The sequence below is a fragment of the Pelodiscus sinensis genome, chromosome 2 (assembly GCF_049634645.1).
Source record: "Pelodiscus sinensis isolate JC-2024 chromosome 2, ASM4963464v1, whole genome shotgun sequence".
Lineage (NCBI taxonomy): Eukaryota > Metazoa > Chordata > Testudines > Trionychidae > Pelodiscus > Pelodiscus sinensis.
This window is the reverse complement of record NC_134712.1, coordinates 108,502,337-108,528,584: the sequence shown is the minus strand read 5'-3', so window position 1 is coordinate 108,528,584 and position 26,248 is coordinate 108,502,337. Positions and strand designations below refer to the sequence as shown.

At 40.3% G+C, this 26,248-nt stretch overlaps 1 protein-coding gene across 4 annotated transcripts in view; it reads left to right on the top strand.

Annotated features, from left to right (window-relative positions):
• NUP153 (nucleoporin 153) overlaps positions 1 to 26,248 on the top strand; it is a 78,419-nt gene that overhangs the window by 18,397 nt on the left and 33,774 nt on the right. For 2 of the 4 annotated variants that reach the window (XM_075921221.1, XM_075921222.1), the window contains exons 2-12: positions 4,439 to 4,655; positions 6,799 to 7,047; positions 10,287 to 10,426; positions 10,510 to 10,638; positions 11,709 to 11,825; positions 11,955 to 11,999; positions 12,093 to 12,146; positions 14,498 to 14,644; positions 22,452 to 22,504; positions 23,590 to 23,728; positions 25,647 to 25,781. In XM_075921221.1, the coding sequence (XP_075777336.1) occupies positions 4,439 to 4,655; positions 6,799 to 7,047; positions 10,287 to 10,426; positions 10,510 to 10,638; positions 11,709 to 11,825; positions 11,955 to 11,999; positions 12,093 to 12,146; positions 14,498 to 14,644; positions 22,452 to 22,504; positions 23,590 to 23,728; positions 25,647 to 25,781 (1,425 nt within the window). The remainder of the gene's footprint in view (positions 1 to 4,438; positions 4,656 to 6,798; positions 7,048 to 10,286; positions 10,427 to 10,509; positions 10,639 to 11,708; positions 11,826 to 11,954; positions 12,000 to 12,092; positions 12,147 to 14,497; positions 14,645 to 22,451; positions 22,505 to 23,589; positions 23,729 to 25,646; positions 25,782 to 26,248) is intronic. The other 2 variants (XM_075921224.1, XM_075921223.1) reach the window with 2 other exon arrangements.

Sequence of the window (26,248 nt, the reverse complement as noted above, 5' to 3'; positions counted from 1 at the left end):
TGTTGTTCAGGGCATAGTACTGATATTAAATCAGAAACATACCAGTGTTTCATTTTAAAAAAAATTGCTGTTCTGTCATAATTTATTCTTGGGGGAATTCTACACCAAAAATGTAAAAATCCTTCAAATAAAATTTTAATGTTCTGAATATTTTTGTCAAAATAACACAATATAACCATGTCAGTTTCAGTTACTTTGATAATTTATTTCATATTACCTGTCAGGAAATTGTGTCTTTGTACATATTAAATAGGCATAAAAATTATTCTTTTAAAGCATATATTTAAATCAGCCAAAACTAGTTGTTACCACCCCTTGTAGATAGTACTAGTTTTTTCTTAAATAGTGTTAGGAATGTGAAAGTGTAAACATGTACACGGTTATATATGCACCCCACCTGCTGCTGCCTCTACCAGAGACAGCAGCACGATGTGGGCAGATGGGAACTGGTATACAGAGGGAGCCAGCTCCCCTTCTTTCCTCCCCATCCTGCTGTCTCTTATACAGAAGGGGCCCTGCATGTAATTGTGAAGGTTAGCCAATAGGGGGCGGGGCCGCAGGCAGGAGCCAGCTGGAGCAGCCTGGTGCAGGTGGGGCAGCCCCTATTTAAGCAGTTTACCAAGTAAACATAACGTTTAACCTGTTAACTGATTAAACAGGATTTTACATACATATCCTGATCAAGGGGATATATTTTCTTAAAGTCAAATTACAAAAATAAATTTAAAAAAACAAGCAAACAAATGACAGTTGACAGGACAGTCAGGTTAAGGGGTTTATCACATTAGTGTGGATAAGTATAAAGTAATGCACATTGGAAAAAATAACCCCAACTATACATACAGTATGATGGGGGGCTAATTTGGTTACGACAAATCAGGAAGAGATCTTGGAGTTATTGTGGATAGTTCTCTGAAAGTATCCACACAGTGTGCAGCGGTGGTCAAAAAGGCAAATAGGATGTTAGGAATTATTAAGAAAGGGATAGAAAATAAGACAGAATATCTTAGTTCCCCTGTATAAAAGTATGGTATGCCCACATCTTGAATACTGTGTACAGATATGGTCTCCTCACCTCAAAAAAGATATTTTGGCCTTGGAAAGGGTTCAGAAAAGGGCAACTAAAATGATTAGGGGTTTGGAATGGGTCCCATATGAAGAGAGGCTAAAGCAACTGGGACTTTTCAGTTTAGAAAAGAGGAGACTGAGGGGGAATATGATGGAGGTCTATAAAATCACGAGTGGTTTGGAGAGGGTGAATAAAGAAAAGTTATTTATTAGTTCCCATAATAGAAGAACTAGAGGACACCAAATGAAATTAATGGGTAGCAGGTTTAAAACCAATAAAAGAAAGTTCTTCTACACACAGCGCATAGTCAACCTGTGGAACTCCTTGCCAGAGGAGGCTAGGACTATAACAGAGTTTAAAGAGAAGCTAGATAATTTAATGGAGGTTAGGTCCACAAAAGGCTATTAGCCAAGGGAATAGAAATGGTGTCCCTGGCCTCTGTTTGTCAGAGGCTGGAGATGGATGGCACAAGACAAATCGTTTGATCATTGTCTTCGGTCCACTCCCTCTGGAGCATCTGGTGCTGGCCACTGTCGGCAGACAGGCTATTGGGCTAGATGGACCTTTGGTCTGACCCAGTACGGCCATTCTTATGTTCTTATGTTTGCACTGTTGATATGTGTCTAGGGTTCCAGCTCCTGGATAGGAAACTTTACTGTGAAACAAAAGTTGTGTTTTTAGCTCATGTGGTTGTGAAAGAAAAATTTAAAGTTGTTAACTCTGAAATCTGCTGTTCTGGGAGGATCCTTGTTTGCTAGTCCATTTGACTTGACTTAAAAGTAATCTGAAATGGCTTTTCTTTCTCAGACAAGTAGTTTGAATCTTCAGTTTACTCTTTTAACAACAACATCCCTAATGGCCTGCCACAAGTCTCATTGATTTTTGCTGAATTGACAGTTGTGAATTTTTTCGAGTCCTCTGAATTTCCATTTTCAAAGTACTGTTTGAGTGAAATAGTCTCAGTGAACTGCATAACTACATTATAATTTAGTCTGTTTCTTTGTGTGATTTGGATACAGTCAACTATCCTTTGTAGGGAAGCTGAGGTTTATGGTTTGTTCAATATAAGATGCCATGTGCTCTCTTATCAGTAAGTATTGATTATGTATTGTATACATTTGTGTGTCCATTGTGATCTTTATGAGTCTATTTGTAAACAAGATTCTGTATTTAAGTAAGGAAAGCTGGAATGATACTTTTTTTAAATCAATCAGCTGTGAAACTTTTTCTGCAGAAAAAAGCTATCCAGGCAAGTTATGCAAGCTCTTTTCTGTTTATTTGAACTTCCATCACAAGTGTTTATATGAACTGCTTTGAAAGACTTTTCTTAGAAATTCTCTGATTTCAGTCTGTGAATAATTTTTATTATAGAAAGTTGAGTACAGCAAGGTTTTTGTTCTGCCTATTGGGAGAAATTTTTTTTATAATTGTCTTAAAGCCAAGACCCAAGTAAGGTTCTTAAGTATGAGCATAATTTTAAATGTCTGAGTCATCCCATTGAATTTAAATAAGACTGATGAGGTACTTAGTTAAGTGTATGCTTAAATAGTCCTATTTAAAATCAGTGGAATTATTCAGGTGCTAAGAGTTAGCATATACTTACGTATTTTGCTAAATCAGGACTGTGAGAGTCAGGAGGTCAAAGAGCAGGACTAGTGAATAGAATTGGCCAGGTGTTGAAATTGGACTTTTTATACAGGGTCTGAACACTTTGAAGGTGTTTGTAGCATTTGATACCATGGTCTGTAAATCTGGTTAGTTCATCTTTTTTTCTCATATTTCAGAATGTGTTGAATTCAGTAGGGCATTTCTCTTTCTAATTGTAGTGGATTTGAAAACTGCTGATTGATAGTGCAAATGGATAATTATTATTTAGTGATTACTAAATGGTGTCTAAATAATGACTTGAAGTGGAAGGAACAGTCAGACACAAGTGAAGAATGGACAAATGTAGTGAAATGATAGTCTTCTAGAGTAAAATATAAACCTTGCCATTAATTAAATAGGAAACGCAAAAGCATTTGCATATTTTAAAAAGTGCAGAATATTAGTCTTTGGGGGCTTTTAAAGATTAAATGTGCCATTGAGTGAAATTTACCTAAAGCAGAAGAGCAGAACACTAATTGTTTTGATAATCCAACGTAGATATATTCTTGATGCTATAGGCGCTATTGAAATGAAGCCAAGTTTCCTCCAGGTACTTTTCAACATCGGTTTAGTTCAGGAGCACAATGTCTTCAGCTCTCAAAAATTAATCATAAATTGATGACGCTTTTTCAGTAACAATAATATAAGAATGATAAATCAGCATTGATTATTCACTCACATTTATAGGTGATCACGGAATACATATATTTGTTCAAGGCATAGTATTTTATAGATTTTGATACAATGTCATTTTTTAAAATAGCATGAGCAAGAAATCTTGAGGCTTATGGTTGTTGGAAGTAATTGCATGTCATATAGATACAGGCAACCCCTGCACTTATGACCTAATTAGTTCCTGGAGAACCGTCATAAGTCAAGCTGTCGTAAGTCGAACCTTTATTTCCCGTAGGCGCAATCTTATAAATGGTGGTTCCATTCCTAGAAACCCATTTCTTACCCAAAAAATACCAAAATTGACTATGGAAATGGAAGAAAACTAAACTAAATAGTTCAAATAATGCACAAAAATAACTAAAAAATAAAGACCAATGTGGCGGAGACATGCGTAGTTCAAGCAGCAGCTGCAGACTGGCAAGTCTGACTGACCGTGTGCGTTTCCTGTTTTGGGATGATGCGTGGCGTCTGCGTTGTACATTGTTGTAAATGCGAGCTGCGGATGTAAATTGGGGGATTTTTAGGAGCTATCTTGCATGAAAAAAAGGTTGTAAATGTGGGAGTCATAAGTCGGGCGGTTGTAAAATGGGGGTTGCCTGTATTGACCAAAGGCTTCTTTGCACATGTAGCTGTTGCTGATTAATTCCACATATGGAATTAATCAAAAGCAACTCCATGTATAGACAAGCCCTAAGAGAAGGGGTAGCAAGAAGGTGTTACTACACTGAGGAAAGAATGTAGCTTAGTGTCTTGGCATCTGAAATTTAATCAGAGTTTTGAGAATTAAGTAAGAGAATAACATCAAGGGGACTGAAAAGTCTGATACTGGGAAATAAATTGTTCAATTAGTAGTCTTTATATTTGTCATTGAGAAATATAATTATTTAAGTGTTTGAAATTCTTGTCTTTTTGTATTTATTTTCTCAGCAGCTCTCTCCTGACATTTGTCTTTAGCATGTGTGTGATGTGTATGTAAAAATATATTTTTGAGTTCATGCTTGGGGTTAATTAAATATAAGCACTTTTTTTTTTTTTTTTTTTTTAAAGCAGGGAATCATTAGCCGAGTTACAGAATCAGTGAAGAATATTGTACCAGGCTGGTTACAGAGGTACTTCAATAAAAGCGAAGATGAATGTGTAGATGCAAGTGAACCTACAAACCAGCAGGAAACTCCAGTAAACTATCATCATGGTTATGCAGATGACGATACCCCAATGTTTGATGGGAGAGTCACTCCTGAGTCAACAAGAATTAGTTTAGAAGGTATGTGTGAAATGCAGTCAAAACTGTAGCCAGCTAGTTGAATAATCTTTATAGATTTATATTATTGCATCTGACGAAGTGGGTCTTTGCCCACGAAAGCTTATGCTCCAATAAAGCTGTTAGTCTATAAGGTGCCGCAGGACTTCTCGTTCTTGCAGATTCAGACTAACACGGCTACCCCTCTGATTATTGAATTAATTATAACTTAAAGGAAAATAAGAGAAAAAGTGATTTACAAAATCTGAGACAAAAGCAACTTTTTTCAATTTTAAGTGCAGACATGGCATTTGTAACATTGTCTTCCTGAGTTCTCTGAGGATTGTCCTATAGGAAAGGAGCCTGTCTCACATAATCCATTAAATACTTGTCAAATAGCCATGATTTTTATTCACAAGTAAGATGGATTGCTTTTATAAACAGAAGACCTTTAGATGAAAAGCTCTTATCTCATTACCATAGAAACATTCATTATGTTTCATAGTTCCTAAAACAAGACACTGGTGAGCAGACCTAGAATGAGTGGAAGGTAGTCTCCTCGGAGTCCTGCCCTTTTTAATCCAGACTCGTTTGATCAGTAATACAGGTGGTAAATTCAGGTTAGTTCTTAATTATCTTAAAATTAAGATACCTATAAACAAGACAAGGTTGACATGACATGACAGTAGTTCTTCCGGTTTGCAGTCCAGTCCTATCCAGATACTCCCATTTGAGAGCATGTATTACAAATGTTTGCCATGGAGGTGATCACCAAAACTGCTAGCCTAGGTAAGGAGATCATTCATGCACATTCATCATGTACATTCTCAGATTGGCAAAAGTTAGTTGCCTCTGCTAGCAACTCCATATGAAGAAGACTTTAATGGCAAATGAGAAAATTTGCAGCACCATCAGTCCTTCACTAGAGAGCAAGTTTTCGTAAAGGAACAGGGGATGTCTTCAGGAGTTAGGTACGCGCATTATATTGGGTGGAAAAGTACTTACAGAACTTTTCAACAAGGACTACCACAATGCTGACTTACTCAAACAACTCAAAGGATTAGGAATTATGCTGCTGTCCAGAACCTTCAGCCATTTGTGGGGTCATTAGGGGATGCCACTGATAAATCTTAATTACTTGAACTGCAAAAAACTCCATATATCAGCTTTCAGGAACTGTTCACCTGAAGCACAGATGAGCTTTCCCAAACTGGACCTTCATCCTGGTACATATATAATTTCTCTCCAAGATGTTGTCATAAAAATCTGCTGGAAAGTGTGTCGACTGTTTAGTGACCATGATTCACCATGATTCGTGATGCTGAGCTAATCCGTATATTCTGATATCAATAGAATCTTCTTTCCTAGAACTTCTGAGAGAGGCCTCAGGTTCCTTTTAGAACATTCCATAAAATACACTGTAATAGTCATCTCATTCATAAAGAACTATAAGACCTAATCCACCTATAGCCTTTCAGAACTTCACAGACCTTCTGATTTGTTTGAGAAGTTGCTCATCTGGTTGCTAGAGTAGCATCAGTGTCACACAAACAAAGAGGTTTGTATCCTCTATATGTTAAATCCAAGAAATAACTGATGGGAAGGATACAACATTTTTTATCTGTAGGGAGAGCCTGTGTGATAAAATTTAGCGAATATACCAAAAAAAGAACTTTTAGTGCATATAATCAAGTGACTGTTAATACTTTGTTTAGTGGTGCAATAGGTTAAATATTTGTATGTAAATGTTGCTGCTGTCATCAGACAGTTAAGTGAAACCCTGTATGGGTGAGGAAGAAGTTAAATTTGGCTTATCTCTATTTTTGTTCTTGGCAGTAGAAAGACTGTTGATGGAAAACAGCTCTCAACTTCTGTGTGCTTATACATATTGCCCTGCAATTTCTGTGGGTATCTGCATTCATGAATTTACAGTTCATTTTTTGTGGATATAGATGTGGATACAGATTTTTTTAAATCTAGAACCCTACAAATTTGCATATATCTGCTCTATATCTGGGGTGTTCACAACCGTGAATGTCAGTGCAGATATCTGTGGCTCATTTTTGTGGATACAGACATGGATACAAATTTTATATCCATGCAGGACTCTACTTGTACACTTCACCTTACTTAATAGAATACTAATTGTGTTTAAATTCCTCTTTAGAACCTTCCACGAGTAGATCTGCATTAAATTTCTCAGATGTGTTAACAAGACCCTCTCTTCATCGGAGTCATTTGAATTGCACTATGTTGGATTCCCCGTCACCACATTGTCAGCCCTCTACATCTTCTGCATTTGCAATTGGCAGTTCTGGACTCTCCCTTGTAAAAGAAATCAAAGATTCTACCTCTCAGCATGATGATGATAACATCTCAACTACTAGTGGTTTCTCTTCTAGAGCATCTGATAAAGGTAACTTTCATTCTGTCATGGTCTTATCTACCCTATATGATATTTCATAGAATAAATAAATTGAATTTGTTTAATATGCAGTGTCACCCTAGTAAATACAAAATTTGTTAGTGCCAGTTATTTAGATGTATATCTTGTATTTAAGAATTTAAATTTGGTTTTAGTATCTGATATATTACATCACATAGTAATTAGGGATGTAAAAGAGTAGTCGAGTTGACTACTCGCATTATCCCCCCCCCTCCTGTTTGCTGCCTCTGTATCAAAAGTAGCTGGTGGGGAACAGGAGCTGGTGCTGGGTGAGTGAGGAGAGCTGGCTTAAAGCTGGTTTCCCCCCAGCATTGTCTCTGCGGTGCAGGGCAAGGGAGGTAGAGGTGCACAGCTGCAGCAGTCAGGGACCTGGTGCGAGTGGGAACTGCTCCTGTCCCTGCTTGTGCTGTGTCTCAAGTTGCACCTCTGCCTTTTAAATGTCTAGTGGCTCTTACTACATTTAAAAGGCAGAGCCACAGCGGTGATAGCTCTCAGGGATGGTTTGAGCTGGGACTGCTTAGTGCTGATTAGCTGATTAATAGCAATTTAATACTCTAAGTAATTTTTGATGAGCCTTTCACCTAGCTTATAATTTAGGTGATGTAATAGTGACCGACAGCTCTTTCTACTTCTGAAATAAGGTGGTCGTCTCAATCCATTCCTCTTAAATAGATGTTTACATCAAAATAACCAATGTAATTCAGTATGGAATGGGACTGGAAATCCTTATAGTGGGTTGAGGGTGTTCTGCAGGTCCAGGCTGAAGCATATGTTCAGGGTTGTGTGGGGGAGGCTTGTGCACTGCTTGTGCTTTATTTTTTTTGGAAGGAAGACTTCAGTTTTTAATGCTAACAAGTCTGTCACGTTTCGTGAACACTGCAATCACTAAGAAACAGCATTAACTCAATGTTTTTAAGTAAAAAATTTAATTTTGGACACTTGGAGACTGAGGTCCTTTATCTTCAGAATAAGCATTGGGTAGCACAGGCAGCTATATTGCAGGTTTCCACATACTATCCTCTAACATTGCTCAATCCCTTTCTGGTGGAGCTGTTTTTAAGGGTGTATATCAGCGTTTCCCAAACTATGGGGCACGGCCCGGGACTGGGCTGCGGGGAAAAAAAAATACCAGGTCTCAGCGTGGCTGCTGGGAGGGGAGTGGAACGGGGCGGGCTGGGAGGAGGTGTTGGGGGGGGGGGGGGAGCGGGACGACCGGCTGTTGGGAAGCAGGGTTGGGGGCAGCGGGGCTGTCCGGCGGAGATTGGGGCGGGCGGTGGAAGCAGGGCTGGCCGGGGGGGAGAAGGGGGGAGGGCAAGGGGGCTGGCCGGGGAGATCGGGAGGAGGAGGACGGGAGAACCAGCCACCGGAAGCAGGGCTACACGGGGCAGTGGGGCTGACCAGGGGAGATCGGGAGGAGAAGTGCGGGAGGGGGAGTGAATCGGAGGAGAAGTGCGGGAGGGGGAGTGAATCGGCCAGCGGGAAGCGGGACTGACCTGGGCACATAAGTGAATCCGGCGCCAGGGATTCCATTTTCCCTCCCCCTCCCCCCCAATACCCTCCCTCAAGTAGTTGTGAACTGCCTGGCTGGTAGACAAACTCACGTAGCATGAGCACATCTACCAGCCAGGCAGTTCGCAGCTACGGACTGATACACCTAATAATAATAAAACTTACCTAATTAGAAAATACCGAACACTTTATATGTCTGGTATTTTCTCAACTTGTTTCCCCGACAGAACCCTCAAATACCTGACTGTCCAGTACAAAACTGGACACCTGGCAACCCTATCCCCCCTTGCACCCTCCCTCCTCGCCAGATACCCTAACCCCAATCTGCTCCTACCTCCTGGAATGCCCATGCAGCGCTGGGTCCCCCAAGCCCTGGCCCAGGCTGGTCGGAGGATGCAGCCAGGTGAAACACTGACAATTTATTCATTTTTAATTCTTTTTTTATATGCGTGTTTATTTTTGGGCTGTAAAAAACAGTACTGAAAAAAAATGGGTTCCAAATAAAGTAAAAAGTTTGGGAACCCCTGGTCTAGCCAGCTTTCTGTCCATCTTACAGTCCATTTATCCAATCCATATTCCCTTAACTTTCTCGCAAGTATATTGTGGGTGACCGTACCAAAAGCTTTGCTAAAGCTGGCACCGAGGGCTTTGGGAGGACCAGAAACAACTTATTTGAATATTCGTCATTTGCTTAATGAATATGCAAATGATTGTTATCTGTCCTCCAAAAGCTCATGAATGGATTTACTGGTCCCTGTGTCAAAAAGTTTGGGAACCCCTGGTGTGGATTGTTGCTTCCATGCTATTGCATCTTGGCCTATTTGAATTTCCCAGTAAGAATGCTGGTGCTTTTTTTTTATGGAATGCTTGATAGTAACATTATCTCTCTTCAGATTGATAACTAAACAGTTACCAGACTTATGAGTGAGTCATTTCTGACCTGGACTAGTCTTGAACCATTGATGCGTGAAGGACTTGGTATCTGATTATCAATCCCCATGTTTTATAATTTCCTTCTGTCGTCTTCAGAAAGAAAAAATACCACTTGATAGTAAATCCATCAGTATTGTTCAGTTCTATTTAGTTCTGTGAATTCCTATAACAAGGGCTCATTTTGTATGCACTTTTATGAACAGGGATTGGGTTCAGGGATGATAGTGTACTTACTTTCTGATGCAGATTATATTGCCATTATACGCTGTTTGTCTGTCTATCGACAGTGCTTTTTTTGTGACGGTATGGCCTGGTATGGTGTACTGTCATGTATTTTCCCAGTTCACAGTAAATGAATGGGATTTTTCCTTGCGCGTACCGGCACCTGTTTTCCTAGCACCGCTTGTCTCCTGACGGAAGCCTGATCGGGATGCAAAGCGTTTTTTTCCTGGCTCCTAGCATGGAGTTTTGGCTCTTAAAGAGGCTGCGACTGCATTTTGGCCTTTCTTTCTTTCTTTCTTTCTTTGCTCAACAACTTTTCCGGAGTGGTGTGGTGTGGTTTGTTGAAAGAAAGAGAGAAAAAAAAGTTACAAAAAAAGCACTGTATATAGATATGTATGTGCCATGAAGGGTAGAATAGTGCAGGTTTAAAAATATTGGATTTTATTATGTTTCCTGGATGCTGTTTTGTTTTCCAATTTTCTGCATTTGTTAATTAACTTAAAGTTTATATGATGACTTATGTACACAATGTGTCCTTTTGTCAGATATAGCAGTTTCAAAAAACACATCAGTACCACCTCTCTGGTCCACAGAGGCTGAACGATCTCATTCTCTCTCTCAACATTCTGCTACCAGCTCTAAAAAACCTGCATTCAACTTATCTGCTTTTGGAGCTCTATCCCCTGTGAGTACTGCACAATATAAGTTGTAATCACATTGGTTTTGTGTCCGTTTTCCTAACTGTCATCTTTATATGTCTCACTGCAGTCACTTGGTAATGCTTCTGTCCTTAAGACAAGCCAGCTTGGGGATTCTCCATTTTACCCTGGAAAAACCACTTACGGTGGTGCAGCTGCAGCAGCAAGGCAGTCTAAAATACGAATTACTCCTTATCAGGTAAGAGAAACAGTGCTAATATGGGCAGGGGAGAGTAACTGAAACGTAAAATAAGAATTTATCTTTAAAATATTCAGATATGATAGCAATTTTTTTATATAATACTTCAGTAGTGGAGCATATAGTATTCTGGAGATGTCACTGACATTTAGCAATGGGAAGAAACTGTCACTTATAGAAGTTTTTAACCTAGAAAGCTTTCAGTTTTAAAGGTAAATTTCATGAGCTAACTAACTTGTGGGACTGTTGCTGATTAATAGTTGCTTATCAAACTGACATCTCAGTTTAAAACTATTGTTGAGCAACCACTGCTTGTCCAGTACATATTCACACTCTTGCACAGTTTTTATACACTTGAACCTCTTTAATTTGGCAACCCTGGGAAACAGGGTCTGCTGGATTAAAGTGTTGCCGGGTGGGCGGGGTTGGGGGGCAAGGGAGGTGTGAGAGGAATGGGAGTAGGGTGTTTACCTGGTACTCCACATCCCCCACCGATTCCAGGCACCACACCTTGCTTCTATGGAAGAGACAGGGTGGAGCCTCTGGCAAAGGGAGTTGTAAATAGAAAGGTTTCTCAAAGAAATTGAAAGGCAGCATAGTAGCAAACTATAAACTCAAAACAATTTAAAAGATAAACTAAAAAGTGGAATTCCTGATTATGGTGTACATAAACTTACATGACAGTGTAGTGAGTCATCTTAATTAGACTTCTTGCTTAATCAAAGTACCTTCTTCAGAAGTGACTTGTAATAGTCTCTTAAATTCTCTTTCCTGCCCTTCAAAGAAGATAGTAAGCCCATTATTTTCTTTTGTGAACTTTTTACATTTTATTTAAATAATAGGAATTGAAGTAATTTAAGACATCATTTAGTCCCATGTTTCTCGCACACTGGGAGACAGGTCAACTCTTCTGTGAAGCCAGGAGGCTCCCATTTTCTTCAGTAGGTTCTCATTGAGCTCCTAGGGCTTTATTTCCCACATCTTTTCTAAAATATTGGGATCCAACACTTGTTGTCCTGAAACAAATATATTAATGTTGAAGTCTAACATTTATCATGTTAACTTTTCAGACACCTGTCAGAAGACAGATGAAAGCAAAGCAAGCAAATGTGCAATCCTATGGAGTGACAAGTTCCACAGCACGGCGCATCTTGCAATCTCTGGAGAAGATGTCAAGTCCTTTAGCAGTAAATGGCTCTTTTTACTCTGTTGTGTTGCAGTGCCAAGAGCATATAACACATTCTAAACTTACCTATACCATATTGGGTGAAAACATTCTTAATAGAGTTTAACTTACTTTAATATTTATCCAACAGGATGCTAAAAGGATTCCATCTTCTGTTGTTTCTCCATTGTCTTCTGTAAGTTGGCCTCTAAAACTGCCTTCTCTTCTATTGCATAGCAACTTCATTGGAGATCTTTTTTCCACTGACGTGTGACTTTTTTCCTCACAGCCTGTGGACAGGAGCATGCTGGATATTACTCGCTTCCATTCAAAGAGAAGACAGGTAAGGATTCACTGATACCCAGGCAGTTTATCAATTTAATTAAAATATTCATTAGTTTGAGTACTCTGAAGTTTCTGCAGATCTATAGTGGATACAAGCAATAGGATATTAACTCACATAACATTAGTATTATGGTTTGTTTGAGTTATTAATGATTGAAAATGTTTTATTGACCTCACTGTAGCTAAGAGGGCTTTAAAGGTTATCTACTCCACTTCTGGGGTAGGTCATCTTCGTATTGGTCTTGAAATCTATTACCCAGAGGAACAAGGCTGGAACTCTAGAGAGAGCTTTGCTTCTTCCAACTACTTGTCAGCAAGCAAGGTGTGAGCTGGGTTACATAGTTTTAGGAAGATCTTGTGCTGGAAGAGTGACCAGAAATAAGGGAGGAGGGAGTTGCTAAATGTCCTTGCCAGACTTACGTTTAAATCAATGACATACATTTACCACCTGTACGTCTTAATGCTTCTGTCTTGGAAAACTGGTGGTGTGTCAAGAAGAGAAGGAATTTTGTAAATTCTGGTGACTTCTATAATTTTAACCAATGTTCTTATATCTAAGAGTAAATTTAAACTGTTTTTAAAGAAGCTTTACTTAGTAATAGTATATTTAAATCCTGATTACTATCACGTTGTTAACAAGTGAAAAATGTGAATAGATTATTTTCAGGTTCTTGGGTACTTCTAATATTGCATAAATTTGAGATCTAAGACCACTATAGAAATAAAAAAATATTGTTTTCCTTCTATAGCATCCACCACATGAAGTTTTACACAGAAAGTGTAAAGGGTATCTCTTAAATTCTATACTGACCTTTTGACTAGAAATATTATTACACTTAGCATTTGCTTTATAAGATAGCACTTGAACACAAAGAATTGCATGCAATTTCTTCAACATGTGCCATGTAAACAGACTGAAGAAAACTGCAGTTTAGCATTGTCAGTTAACTTTATAGAGCCACACCTGTGTTGAAACATTAAAAAAGAAGTAGCAATTATGCAACAGGGAGCCTGGAGATGTCAAACTAATGGAATGTTCCACACAGCTGTCACCCAATAAAAAGAGAGGAATTGTCTATTCATAGAGCAATATTTGGCAAGAAAAAGGGAAGCCCTTGATTGTAGTAATTGCTGATCAAGACAAGGATTGTTGAGTGTGTTTGTTTTGTTTTGTGCTTTGCTGCCAAAATAAGTGGATGGTTGATAAAACACTTGTGCACTTAGTAAAAACTGTTTCAGTTGATAACAGTGGTGCAGTACATTCTTATTTTAAAAACCCACACAGGCCGGTATAGCGCTCTCAGTACTTCGTGTCTGTATTCCAGTATCAGAAAAATTTCCATTTCCTTTTTCTTACAATGGTTTGGTAATGCATGTTAAAAAGGTACACTGGAAAATTCTTCCATTGAGAGTAGACTAGCTTGATGTTTTTTAACTTAGTTTATGAAACATTTCAGAAGGAATCAAGAAGTATTATTGTAATCAACTTCTAGAAAGATCTTTTCATGAAATAATCATTGAAATTATGCTGTAGGAGTAAATTTTGGCTCTATCCTGCATTGCAGGGATATTATTTGAAAATAATATTGTAGATTATGGTGTCTACTAGTGTTTGACAAAACTAGATTATTGCCAGTGAAACAGATTATGAAATTCAAATTGATTTTCACTATTTACATATTCAAACATTTCTTTGTTAGGTTGGTGAAAATCAATTGTCAGTTTAATTTTTAGGTAGGTAATGTAAGCAGTATTTAAGTTGCAAATATAGTACAAATATAGCTGCAAATGGGGTATTTGTTTTAAAAGAACTCTTATCATTGGAATAATAAAAGATTATTTTTGTGCTAGCTTTTTTGGTGGTTCTATAGAAGCTTGGTTTATGCAAAATGAAGTGCCTGCTTGGTTTCAAGGCTTAGTTACCTAATGCTGTGGTGTGTGGTTGGGTGTGGTGGGTTGTTTTTTTTTTTTTTTTTTTTTTTAAATAAATGATGAGACTTGTTGGAATAATCAAACCCAGAGGGTTGGCTGATTAGTCATTAACACTTTGAGAAATTTATTTCCTGTGTCTGTAAAATAGGATAATATTCTGATTTCAGTGAATTCATGTCCTAAAGTAGTATTAAAATTACCTGAGGAGTCCTGGTTTTAGAGAATGTTGGATTCCTTGTTTGATTTTCTTTCTAATTTCCCCTCCACGTTAAATACTTTTATAGTAAAGGAAGGCACATCTCACTGAGTGCAATGATTACATTGAGGTAGTTAGATATTTAAAAACCTGAGTAAAATTAAATATAAATGAGCCAGAGCCTCCCAAAATAACTATATTTATTGCTCCTTCTTTTAAAGGTGGAATCCCAGTACCCTCCTGTCCAGAAACTAGTGACACCGAAGACAATTTCTCCGTCAATGAGCCGGTCACAGTATTTTAAACCATCTCTGACTCCAGCTGCTGAGTCAGGCAAGATTAGACAGAGAATAGATGTAAAGCACAAAGTGAGTGCACTTTCCCTTAACCTTGTAATTGCTATGCATAGTTGATAAAGGTTTTATAGAACATTCAGGGTATTGCTTACATTGGTAGGAATCCTTATGCAAGGAATATTTGAAGTTGTGTGGATTTTTATTGTATTCATGGACCAGCATGTGATTGATTGGACATCCTCTGTTTAATGATGTACTGCTGGCTTGGACTATATTTGTATTGGAAGGATAGCACAAGTGCAGTACATTTTGAGATCTAGTTGCAATGTTCTCTGATTTTCTTACGAGAAACATCTGCTGAAATAAAGAAGATTATGTAACACTGGCATGAGTAGGGGGAACCAACCTTTGCATATTTTTGCACAGCAAAATTGTTGCACAACAAAATGGCATAGGCTTGGAGGAAAGGGAATTCCAATCATGTTTCTTTAGAAAGCATAGTTATTAAAACTCACAACAAGGGTTGATATTTCCAGTAAATCTTCCTTGGGCTCTTCTGAATAAAGCCTGAATGGACTTATGGCACCACACCAACGTTTTATTTTCAAGCCACCAACATTTGTAATACAATCTCTTTTATGGTGGAGTTGGCTGTAGTTCAGTAATTACGGCTAAGTTCCATTTTGTTATTAAAAGCAGGGATTTAACCTTGTTGTTGCTTAAAAAAATTACAGCATATTCTCCCCCAACTTACAGGATTTGCTCTTACAACTGACTGAATTGTCTGAATTTACAAGTAAATCTGTTAATTAGTCTGAGTTAATTATCTTCAAGGATTAATTAACTATCTGTCAGTCTTTTTGTTTTCCTGAGTGATCTTAATAAAAGAATGACACACACTTCAGACTTCTATGTGCTGTACTTAAAATTAATTGAAAGATTTCTTCATATATGGTAGGAATCCTGGTGGAAGGAATATTTGAATTTGTGTGGATTTTTATTGTATTCATGGACCGGTATGTGATTGATTGGTCATCCTCCATGTAACTTAATGTAACCCTAATTTGAAGGTTCTAATGAAGCTAAATTAATGATGTATTTAATTGTCATAAGCAGGGCTCGATGATTGCGGTGAAAACCAATCGCCAGTCCCGCACTGCGCATGTGTGAGACCTGCACTGCTTATGCGCGAAACGCCGGTGAACAGGGCGAACGGCTGAAATCTACTTACCATGAGCAAGTAGATCAGCAGATTTGTCGAGCCCTGGTCATAAGTAGGGATGTTAGATATAGAGTAATTGAATAGTCATGTAACTGCAAGAATTCTTATCAGTTACGAAACTATTCACTAGTCCCTCGGGCTGGGGCTGGCAGCCAGTGTGCTCTGGCCCCATTCCCAGGGAGCCAGCCCCTGTATCCCATGCTGCTGCGGGAGCAGTCTGCAAGGGGAGCTAGTTTAAAAGCCAGCTCCCTGCACAGACCATGTGCCTGCCACCCTGTGCTGCTGCCTTTGATACAGAGGCAGCAACGTGGGGTGTCAACAGCCCCTGTCCGTGGTGGTCTGAGCTCCCCACAGACTGAGGCTGCTGGGGGGCGAGGAGGGGAAGCGGGGTTGAGGATGGGGAGGCTGCCGCAAAGCAGCCTCTGTCCATGGTGGCCCAGGCTAGCCGTAGACAGAAACTGGTCCTTGGCAGCAGCCCCTGTCTGTGGGGGGGTCCTAGCTCCCCACGAACAGAAGCTGGAATAGTCTCTGCCCTCAGGAACCTGGGACCACCCACGGACAGGGGCTGCTGCCTGACCAGCATCTGTCTGAGGCGGGCCCAGGCTCACTGTGGACAGAGGCTGCTCTATGGGAGGCAGAGCAACCTCTGTCCACGGAGAACTTGGACTCTTCCTCCCCATCCCCCCGAAGACAGGGTCTGCCAGCAGTGGGACCAGCCTCTGCCAGCAGTGGGACCAGCCTCTGCCAGCAGTGGGACCAGCCTCTGCCAGCGGTGGGACCAGCCTCTGCCAGCGGTGGGACCAGGCTTGTCACAGATAGTCTGCTTGGTGGAGCATCCTCTGTCTGTGGGGAGCTTGGACCCCCCCGGAGCTGCTTAATGAGAGAGGCAAGTAGTGTGTGTGGGGGTGGGGCAGGCTGCCCTGTGGAGCTGGTGCTGGGGAGAACCAGTTTTTAAGCCAGCTCCCCCCAGCACCGAATCCTGCTCCCCCCTCCCGTTGCCTCTGATACAGGGGGAGGAGGAAATGTGTGTAGTTGACAAGATTAACCAATAAGCCCATGCTTATCGGTTAATCATATAGTTGACTACACATTGATATCCCTAGTTATAAGTATAGTTATGTCAGCTGCTCAAGTTTGTGACTGAGAGAACTTGGTCATTGCCTCTCTTTTCTAGTTTGTTTGAAATAATTCTGTTAGCTGTAATGTTTCAGTGGCATGAGAAGACTGCAGTTGTGTGAAGAGCTGCTGTTGGTAGATGACATAGCCCTTAACTTTTAGAGTCTCTGCTTTTAGAGGTTCCATGCTATAACTTGGGCGTTAAGGATTGAAGTGCTGCCCCAGCAGTGGTCCCTGAATTCACCACTGTGCACCCCGCCAACACTGCTGGGGGAGCCGAGCCTGAAACATATATAGCGAGCTGTTAACATGCAGAGACATTGGGGGGTATGTCAGCATTGCAGTAAAAAAACCACATCACCAAGCCACAGTGCCCAGGTCAATTAATTCAGGCTTGTGGGGTTCAGCCTGCAGGGCTGAACATAGTGGTGTAGACGTTTAGACTCAGGCTGGATCCTGGGCTCTGAAATCCTGCAAGGGAGAAGGTCTCAGAGCCCAGGTTTCAGCCTGAGTACAAACAGCTACACTGCTATTTTAACCCTGCAAACCTGAATTAGTTGACCTAAGCTCTGAGATAGGGTCTTCTATTGCAGTGTAGACATACCGGGGAACTCACCTGGCTTCCTTCTCTAGAGCACCAGACTTTAGCGCAGGGGAGGGGAACGTAAGGCTCAGGGGCCAGATGCTGCCCCCGGCTTACCTGGATTTAGCCCCTGAGTCTAGGGTTCCCCCCCCAGCATTGGGGAGCCTTCATTGGTGCTCCAGCTCCCTCACCACCCCCTGTGGGCTGGAGCGCGTACAGTCTACTAGCCTGGGCCCCCAAGGCTCTGGTGTACTAGGGGAATGTGGAGAATGTATTTCTCCTTAGTCATAGACTGCCTCATTGATGGGTGGAAGTTTTTGCCTTTCCCTTGTTTGTGGCCCCTGACTAATTATTTTTTCTGTGGGTCATCGGCCTCTGACCCAAAAAAGGTTCCCTACCCTTGCTATAGTGTATTCCTCTAACCAAATTAGTCATTTACAAATTAAGGGCCAGCATCGCTGCTACACTTTGACTAACTTGAATTACCAAAGTAGTGCAAGTTAGTCAATCAGCTGTAAACCCAACTTAGTTGGCCGCTATAGTGAGGATGCTGCATGCTGTGCCATTGAATCTGCCGTTTTTCTTCTAACTTTTAAGATTGATACTTCATATCTTTTATATAATTTGAAATATTTGGTAGCAGCATTCTCTTTGGGGTTTATTATTTAGTACTTCTGTGTAAACTTTTTTGCAACTTAAAAAAACAAAGACATTCCAAGACAAATAATTATGATGGAATTAAAGTTGAGACATATGTATCAGTAACTTCAGGATAAAAATTATTACAAAGAGGTAGTCAGTATCCCCCCAACCAAACATTACAAAACCAGGAAATTCAGAATTAAGGTTACACTTTAAAAGAAATCCAAATGTATTAAGGTATGGGAACATGCCAAATAGGGAACCCAAACAATCTTAATCTGTCCTGCAGTGATAGGGGAAAGTAGAATCTGAGGGTTTTCAATTTTACAATATTGTACTTAAACTGACATTTTGAGCTATTTCAGGGATAACATAAACATTTTATCAAGACTTTCATTAGACTCAAAAGTTGTCAGAATAAAATGTTCAGTGAATTTTGAACTCCAAATAGGAAATGTCTGCTAGCAAAAAACATCACAGCTTCCTGTGAGGAGGTGCCTCAGTTCAGCATTTTTGTGTTTAACGTTATCTGCAAAAGGTAGAGCTACTATATGCGGAGGCTTAATTTTGGATTTTTTTAATGTCTGTCTGTGTAGCCTTACTATTAATATTAACATGGAGTTTTGTATGGATTATTATGTGTATTTTAGTGGCTAGTTGAGATTTCCTATTATATTAGAGGGGTCCAAGACAGCTGTATTTCATAGTCCTTTGTATGTCTGTTCTAACAGGATTTTCCCCACATTCTAAACTCTTTGTTTTTGAATGTGAAGCTCTATGCAGAGGATACACTCAGTATGGCACATGTTAAATGTATTATTTGATGCAGATATATAAAAGTTGGCTAATAGATCTCACAACTTATAACTGAGAAATTATCATCAAATGGGTTTTTGTCTAGTGGGGTATCTCAGGAGTTGTTCTTGGACCAGTGCTATTTAATATCTTCAGTGATCTGGAAGAAAATATAAGATAATTGCTGGGTACTTTCACTTTCAAAAATTGGTGGAGTAATAAAAAAGACGGTCAGTTCTATAGAGCTTTCTGTATTGTCTTGGAAATGGCACTCATTTGAACAACTTGTATTTTTAATATTGTCAAAGCTAAGATCATATATTTAGGAAGAAAGTGTGTGTCTCACTAAGCGGTGGGTAATTGGCTAATCGTGTAGTCGATATATAATTTGTATCGACCACACGACTAGTCAGTAAGGGGAAGGTGCTCTGTCCTGGCTCGCACTGGATCCAGGAGATACCCACTCTGTGGCTCTGCAGTTTAAATGTAGTTGAAGCCGGACATGCAGGGCTCCCCTCCTGCCCCCGGGCGCACAACCCTTTCTCACCTGGAGGCAGCAAGCCAAGTGGAGAGAAGTAACCTGTGCTGAGCCTGTGGATGGGGCTGCCAGGAGGTGGGGATGGGGTCGGACAGAGCCCATAGGTGTGGAGTGGTGGTAGTGGTGGGCTGCCTGGGGATGGGAATGGGGCTGGGGGTGGGTTGCGTAGGAGTCAGTCCAGAGCAGGCTGGAGGTGGCTGGATAGTACCAGATTAAAAAGGAAGCTTTAGAGGCTGCAGCTCAGGGCCCTGGGTTAATGCAGATCTTTTTATGGGGTCCACTTAGACTAGGAACCTGGACAGCAGTCACTTAAAGCCCCTGTGATCTGGTCCTGCTTGGCAGGGTGGAGATGTGACTCCACACGTTACCATTCCCTCTCTCCCCACTTGCCTCACCTGTGGGCAGGCCTACCGACAGGAGAGGCAAAGGGGGCCACTGCCCCAGAGCCCTGAGTCCTTTAAATTGCTTCTGGAGTACCGCACAGCGTGCTCCAAGCAGCTCTAAAAGCTGGAGTGGAGGGATATGGCACGCTCCATCTGGAGCTGAGGGCTGGCTGGCAACCTTGGCCCCACCCCTTCCGGGAACACAAAAGCTGTCCTCTTTCCCCCATCCTGTCTAGGAGTCTGGTGTGGTTCTCTGCTCCTCTGCCCATAGGCTCAGCCTCTGCAGCTCCCATTGGCTGGGAGTTAGGGATAATGGGAGCTGTTGGAGGTGGTGCCTGTGGGTGAGCACAGAGCCACCTACCTCCTCTCCTTCCTCCCCAGGCCAGCACAACCAAAGAGGAACTGTCCCAGGTATGTGCCCCTTCCTCCATCCCTCTACCCCAACCCTGATTTCTCTCCCACATCCTATATCCCTCCCATCTCCCACACTCCCATCCCTACCACCTGACCTGAGCCCTCTTCCACACCCTAAACTCCCATGCCCCAACCTGGAGCCCTCTCCAGTATCCCAAATGCTTCCTCCGCAGTGCCACTCCAATGCCCATACCCCCAAAAGAGCTCTCACCCACTCCTCCATGCAACCTCCTGCCTCAACCCACCCCACAGCCTCCTCCTGCATTCTGAAACACTCACTTTTGGCCCCACCCTGGAGTCAAGAATACTCCCAAAAGTCTTATTGCTCTGGGTGCTCCTTCTAATCTAGCCCTGCGGCTAGGGCAGGGGTGGGCAAAGGAGCCTCCGTAGACCAGATCTAGCCCACCAAGCTGGTGAATCCAGCCCGTTGCTGTCCTGCCCCTCCACTGCCCCCAGGCCAATCAAGATCTGGGGATGTGGGAAGTACAAGTCTCCTACCCCCGCCAGGGGCGCACGGCATCAGAGAGAACCGTTGGCTATTTTAAAACAACCGGAGGCTCTCTCTAGCTGCTGCGTGGCCAATGGTGGGGAAGGGGGAAGCGGCAAGAGACTTCGTGCACTCCCCTGCCCTATGGCCTGATTGGCCTAGGGGCAGGGAGAGTGCACGAACTCTCCTCCTGCTGCAGCACTTAGAGGGAACCACCAGCTGTAATGCTCTCTAGGCACCAGGAGCAGGGGGCAAAGATTTCACCAACTTCCCCACCCCCAGGCCTATCAGAGTCTGTGGGTGGGGGAGTATGAAAAGACTCCTGGCCCTGCTCCTTGTGTGTGGGGCCACACCAGAAATTTGTGAAGTGGCTCCCTTTTAAAAATTGTCCACCCCCTCCACCACCCAGAATCTCCCCTTGCCTTCCTCTTCAGAATCTCCACCTACCTCCTTGTCTTCTAATTAAATCTGCCTTTCCTCAAGCACCAACCAGCACTTAATGTTAAATAAAAAGTTATTTTGTATCAATTTTATTTTGTTTCTGTCTTGTTTCCATTATTATTTTCTACTATTTTTTCATTGCAAGTACACAGTATTTCAGCTACGTTCGGGGTTAAATAGGCTTTTATGGGCCAGCCTGGGAGCCTAACCACAATTTATAACATTATTTTGATGGGAAACCGATGCATTCTGAGTTCCAAACAACTGACTTACAAACTTTTGGAACCCATTCCGTTCATAAGTTGGGAACTTCCTGTAAACAAAAGCATGACCAAGTCCAGTCTCTTGAAAATGAAACTAGAAGTAAAGCATACATTTCAAATGGGGTAATTAACTGTTGGAACAAATTGCTAAGGTATATGGCGGATTTTTCCATCGCTTGAAGTCATAATACAAGACTGAATGTCTTTCTGAAGATATGCTTTTATATTAGTTGTGTTATGAAGTGAGTCAGAGTGAGTAGTCATTTCTGGTCTTAATGTCTATGAATTCATACGTTGTTGCAAAGTTTCATCCTGATAGAAGATTGATATGAGTCTGATGTCAATAGGTGTTTGTTTCTATGAGTAATGGGATTGTTAAAATAGAAATAATAAAGTGATGTAAAATATAATAAGCAATAGATATATTACTTGCTTTCAATAGATATTACTTCAGTGGGATTGCATGAGATATAAATCAGACCAGATTTTGGTTCAATACATTTATAATACATTGTTTAGAATCCAGTGTTTAAAATTAGTGCGTAATGTGTCTCGTATGCAGGCTAAAAAAAATTAATCTCCCATCATTTTAATCAGTAATACAGGCAGTCCCCGACTTATGAACAGGTTACATTCCGAACACCTGGTCCTAAGTCGGAAATACCCTTAAACATGCTGCCCGCGCTGTTCGAAAAACTTGATGTACATGGTTCTCAACTCGAAAAATATTATAATAGGGCTAATGGGAGGTTGGTTGTAAGTAAGTACGGATGGTCATAAGTCAGTGTGTTCGTAAGTTGGGGAGTGTGTAGTGATAAACTGATTAAATTCTTTGGAGCTGGAAAGCTTAAATTGAGTTTGTAATATTGACTTAACTCTGAAGTCTCACTACATACAGCAGGATTATCTAGTTAGATTAATTTATAAAAGAAGCAGAAGAAATGCTATAACTATATACTTGAAAATAATAGCAATTTATTTTCCTTTATTTGTAGGGAGTGAAGGAGAAGAATTTGACTGCAGAGAAGCAAGTAGAATCACCTGAAAAGTATGTCAAACCAAGATTTAATCTAAATTATTTGAGAGGAGAGACTATGCTTCCTTTGCTGGAATCTCTGGTTACTTTATGTAAAGGTAGTAAGGAATAATTCTTGATTGCACAACAGAATGTGAATTTGAAATTCATTTTAGTTAAACATTATTTCTTAGAAATGGAATATGAAATGTCTCATGTTGTCTATTATAGATCCGTGTACACTTAGTAGAAAAGAGGGAAATGATGATACATTTAATAACAATAGTAATTTGATTACATTAAAAAAAGATACAATAAGATGATTCACAGATAACTGTTTATCAGCCAATGTATCTTTCTACCATCTAATGAAGATAGGAAATAACATACTTTACTAACTAACTTAATTTTTCTATCGTCTTTTCTGCTGGCCTAGACATTACACCTTGTGGAGTTGGGGCTAGGGATGTTAAATTGCGGTTACTGAGCTAATCATATAGTGCATGGGTTCCCAAACTGGGGTGTGTGAAGAAATTCCAGGGAGGGTGCGAGGCGACCTAGCCTCTCCCCCCCAATCAAGTTTTGCTGCCCTGTTCAGTTCCTTTATTCCTTTTTGCTGCTATTTTTGGAGAGGGGGGGAGGAGGCGTGGCATGAGGGTTTTTCAAAAAGGGGGGCATGATGCCAAAAAGTTTGGGAACCACTGATATGGTCAATACAATTTGTATGGGCTGTATGATTAGTCGATAGGACTGCTATGCAGAGCCACAGCAGGGTAGCTCTGGGAGTCACCTGTGCTGTAGCAAGAGGCGGCGGGAGTAAGGGACAAGTTGAGGTACTACTTGACTATCTGGTAAGCTTATGCTTATCGGATAGTGGACTAGTCGCTTACATCCCTAGTTGGGACTGTTTCTGATTTTTGGTTGTAGGTGTTTCTATGTAGCACCATTCTAATTACTTGGGAGGCTTGTTTGACCAACGCTATAGAACTTGCACAAGAACTTTGCTTTTACCAGACTGTTGATAGGAACGTTTCTGTTCCAGCCCAGAGAGAGGACGTAAGAGCTTAAAACAATTAGGTAATAAGAGTGTTTGCTAATATACTGTTTTTCTGTGTCAGCAATTTTACCTATCCCAAATTTAGTACTCCTGCATCCAATGGATTATATTCTGCAGTGGGAGGTGGTGGTGGCGGTGGCGGCAAGATGAGAAGGGAAAAAGGCGTACACTATGTATCTCAGCAAGGACAAGAGAAACAGGTAAGAAAAAATACTTTAGCTACATTACTCTATCAGAATTTTTCAAAGCATGGATGCAATGAAACTGAAATAATGTGGTTCCTAAGAGAGTACACACAAAATAATAGTTATAAACAAGGCATGTTGTGCATAGCTAAACACAATGGGGTCTCAGTTATGATGGAAGCTCCTGGGTGCTATGATAATGCAAATCATAATAGTTATTTCTGTTGGATATGTAGGCCCAAGTTATCTTGATTTTGAATGCCTTTTTTTTTTGATGCTCCTCTTGAGAAACCTGGCCCTGATTTTTCAGAAGTGCCGAGTCACTTCCATCTCCAGTTGAAGTCATTGAGAGCTAGAGCTGCAAAATCAGGCCATAGATTTCTGAAGTAGGGCAACCAAAATGAGAGGCTGTATTTTGAAGCTCTTGGGCATATTATTATAGGGGTTCTTCCAGTTGTGTTGTAGGGTTTCTTGCTAACAGCTACATAAGTCTATAGAAGAAACACTGAGTAAATGTCTTAGGATAATTATGTACATTTTATTTTTAAGGGATTGAAATAAGTGACAATAAGCAAATAAGTATTAAATTCATAATTCTATCTTTTAAATAATATAAAAGTACAGAACAAATAAAAAAATTGAAGTGGAATAAAGCTGAACATAACACAATATGTGCATGCAAAAATATTATAAATATTAGGGATCTGTGACATTGGCTAATGTTACCCACGTGCACAAATCAGCCGCTCCCTCCTTATTTTTCATTAAAAAAACAATTTAATAAATAGTATAAATGGCAGTATATGTCCACAGAATTATTTCTGTTTGGTGTCTAGCATAGGTACACATCTCAGCATAGAGTAAGTTATACACTTCCTGTTTGTCTTAAGTATAGAGATATAAATTCTTAGACCAATCTTTTGACTGAACTGATGTAGGGAAGAGAAAACAGCTAGATATTTGAGATCTTGGAGGGTAATTCTGTAGCACAAATACAAGCACTTACTATAAAGATTTGATGGGCCTGATTCATTAAATATGTTGAAATGAACCAATATAGAAGCTGGGAAACCAGATTCCTTTAGGTATAAACACAGAGGAAAAAATTAAGCTTTAATGTATTGCCACTTCATTATTTCTGCACAAGTCCAAATGCCATGAATGACTTTTCATTAAACTAATTAATTAAATCTTTCTAACCCCAAGTCTAATTTCAGCAGCTAAATACTTTAAAAGAAATGTCTTTATGCATCAGTGGCGTCTGTTAGTTCTGTGATTCATTTTAAACTATGCGACATACCATGAAGTCAGACACAATATGACACTGGTTTGACCACTGATTTGATCCAATATGACAACTTCTGTGTTCTTAAAATAGGACATATGCGCTTTCTTGTGTCTGGAGTGTATAAAGGTGTGAAAGCTGTAGGGTTTTTTGAAAGAACAAAACTTGCTTATTTTTTTTACCTTAAAAAATATCAGAAACTTCAACACTGAACTTCCTTACTTTTGCTAGAGGATTTCTTGCATGTCTCAGCATGCATTTAAATCCCCCATTTTAATTAGAGTAGGGAAATCAACTTGCAAAACAATATTTTTTTTCTAGAATTTTAGTTATTAAAGTTAAATGATTAACAACAAAAACAAACGTGAAATAAAGAGGAACAACTCAGTCTATCATTCGGTATTGTTGTTATGATGCACATCCTATGGGCAGTAGCTGAATTACTACATCTTATACACATGATCACCCATGGAAAGAGCTTGTCAAAGGTTAAAAATGTTCTAATAAACTAGGATGGAGGATGATATATTTTTATAATGTTATGTTATATTAGGCTTTGTTGCTTTTAATTTTGTTTAGATATTAGCAGGGGGGAAATGAGGTTTCAATACAGAATAAAAAAATAACTAAAAAATTATGCACTTTTAGGAGATGGAAGCACCAGTATTACCCAAAATATCCTTACCAATCAATACATCACTGCCTAACTTCAGCTTTGGTTCCCTTGCCAGTACTACTGTGTCATCGTCAGCAATCACTGATGCACAACCAGTGATTAACAAGGTACAGGTTGTATGTGCTTAATACTTTAGGACTAGAATTGGTTTGTCTTGTTTGTTTGCTGTGTTGTATGTTGGATATGTTTTTAGTGTATCAAAGGGTTGACTAAATAGTATTAGCTTATGTCCAGCTGAGTAAATGAGGGCCATTATATTCTGATGTGTAATGAAATTAAAGAAAGATTTTGATTTGGTTTCACAAAATTGTCAATTAATTATTGGATAAATGAATTACCGGACAGTGTCGTATGGCTTCTGAAAGTGCTCTGGAAACCTTGTTATGATTACAGTGTGCAAGATTTATCCATCATTGGCATTGGAAGAATCAGTAGGAAGGAAATGCCATCATAATGATTGCAGGATGGACCTTTCAGGTCTGGCATCCTCGGGACCTGACAGGTCCTCAATGAAAGATTTTGCTGGACCAGGGAAGGTCAATTCCAGCCCCTCTGCTGACAGATTCTGGGCTCT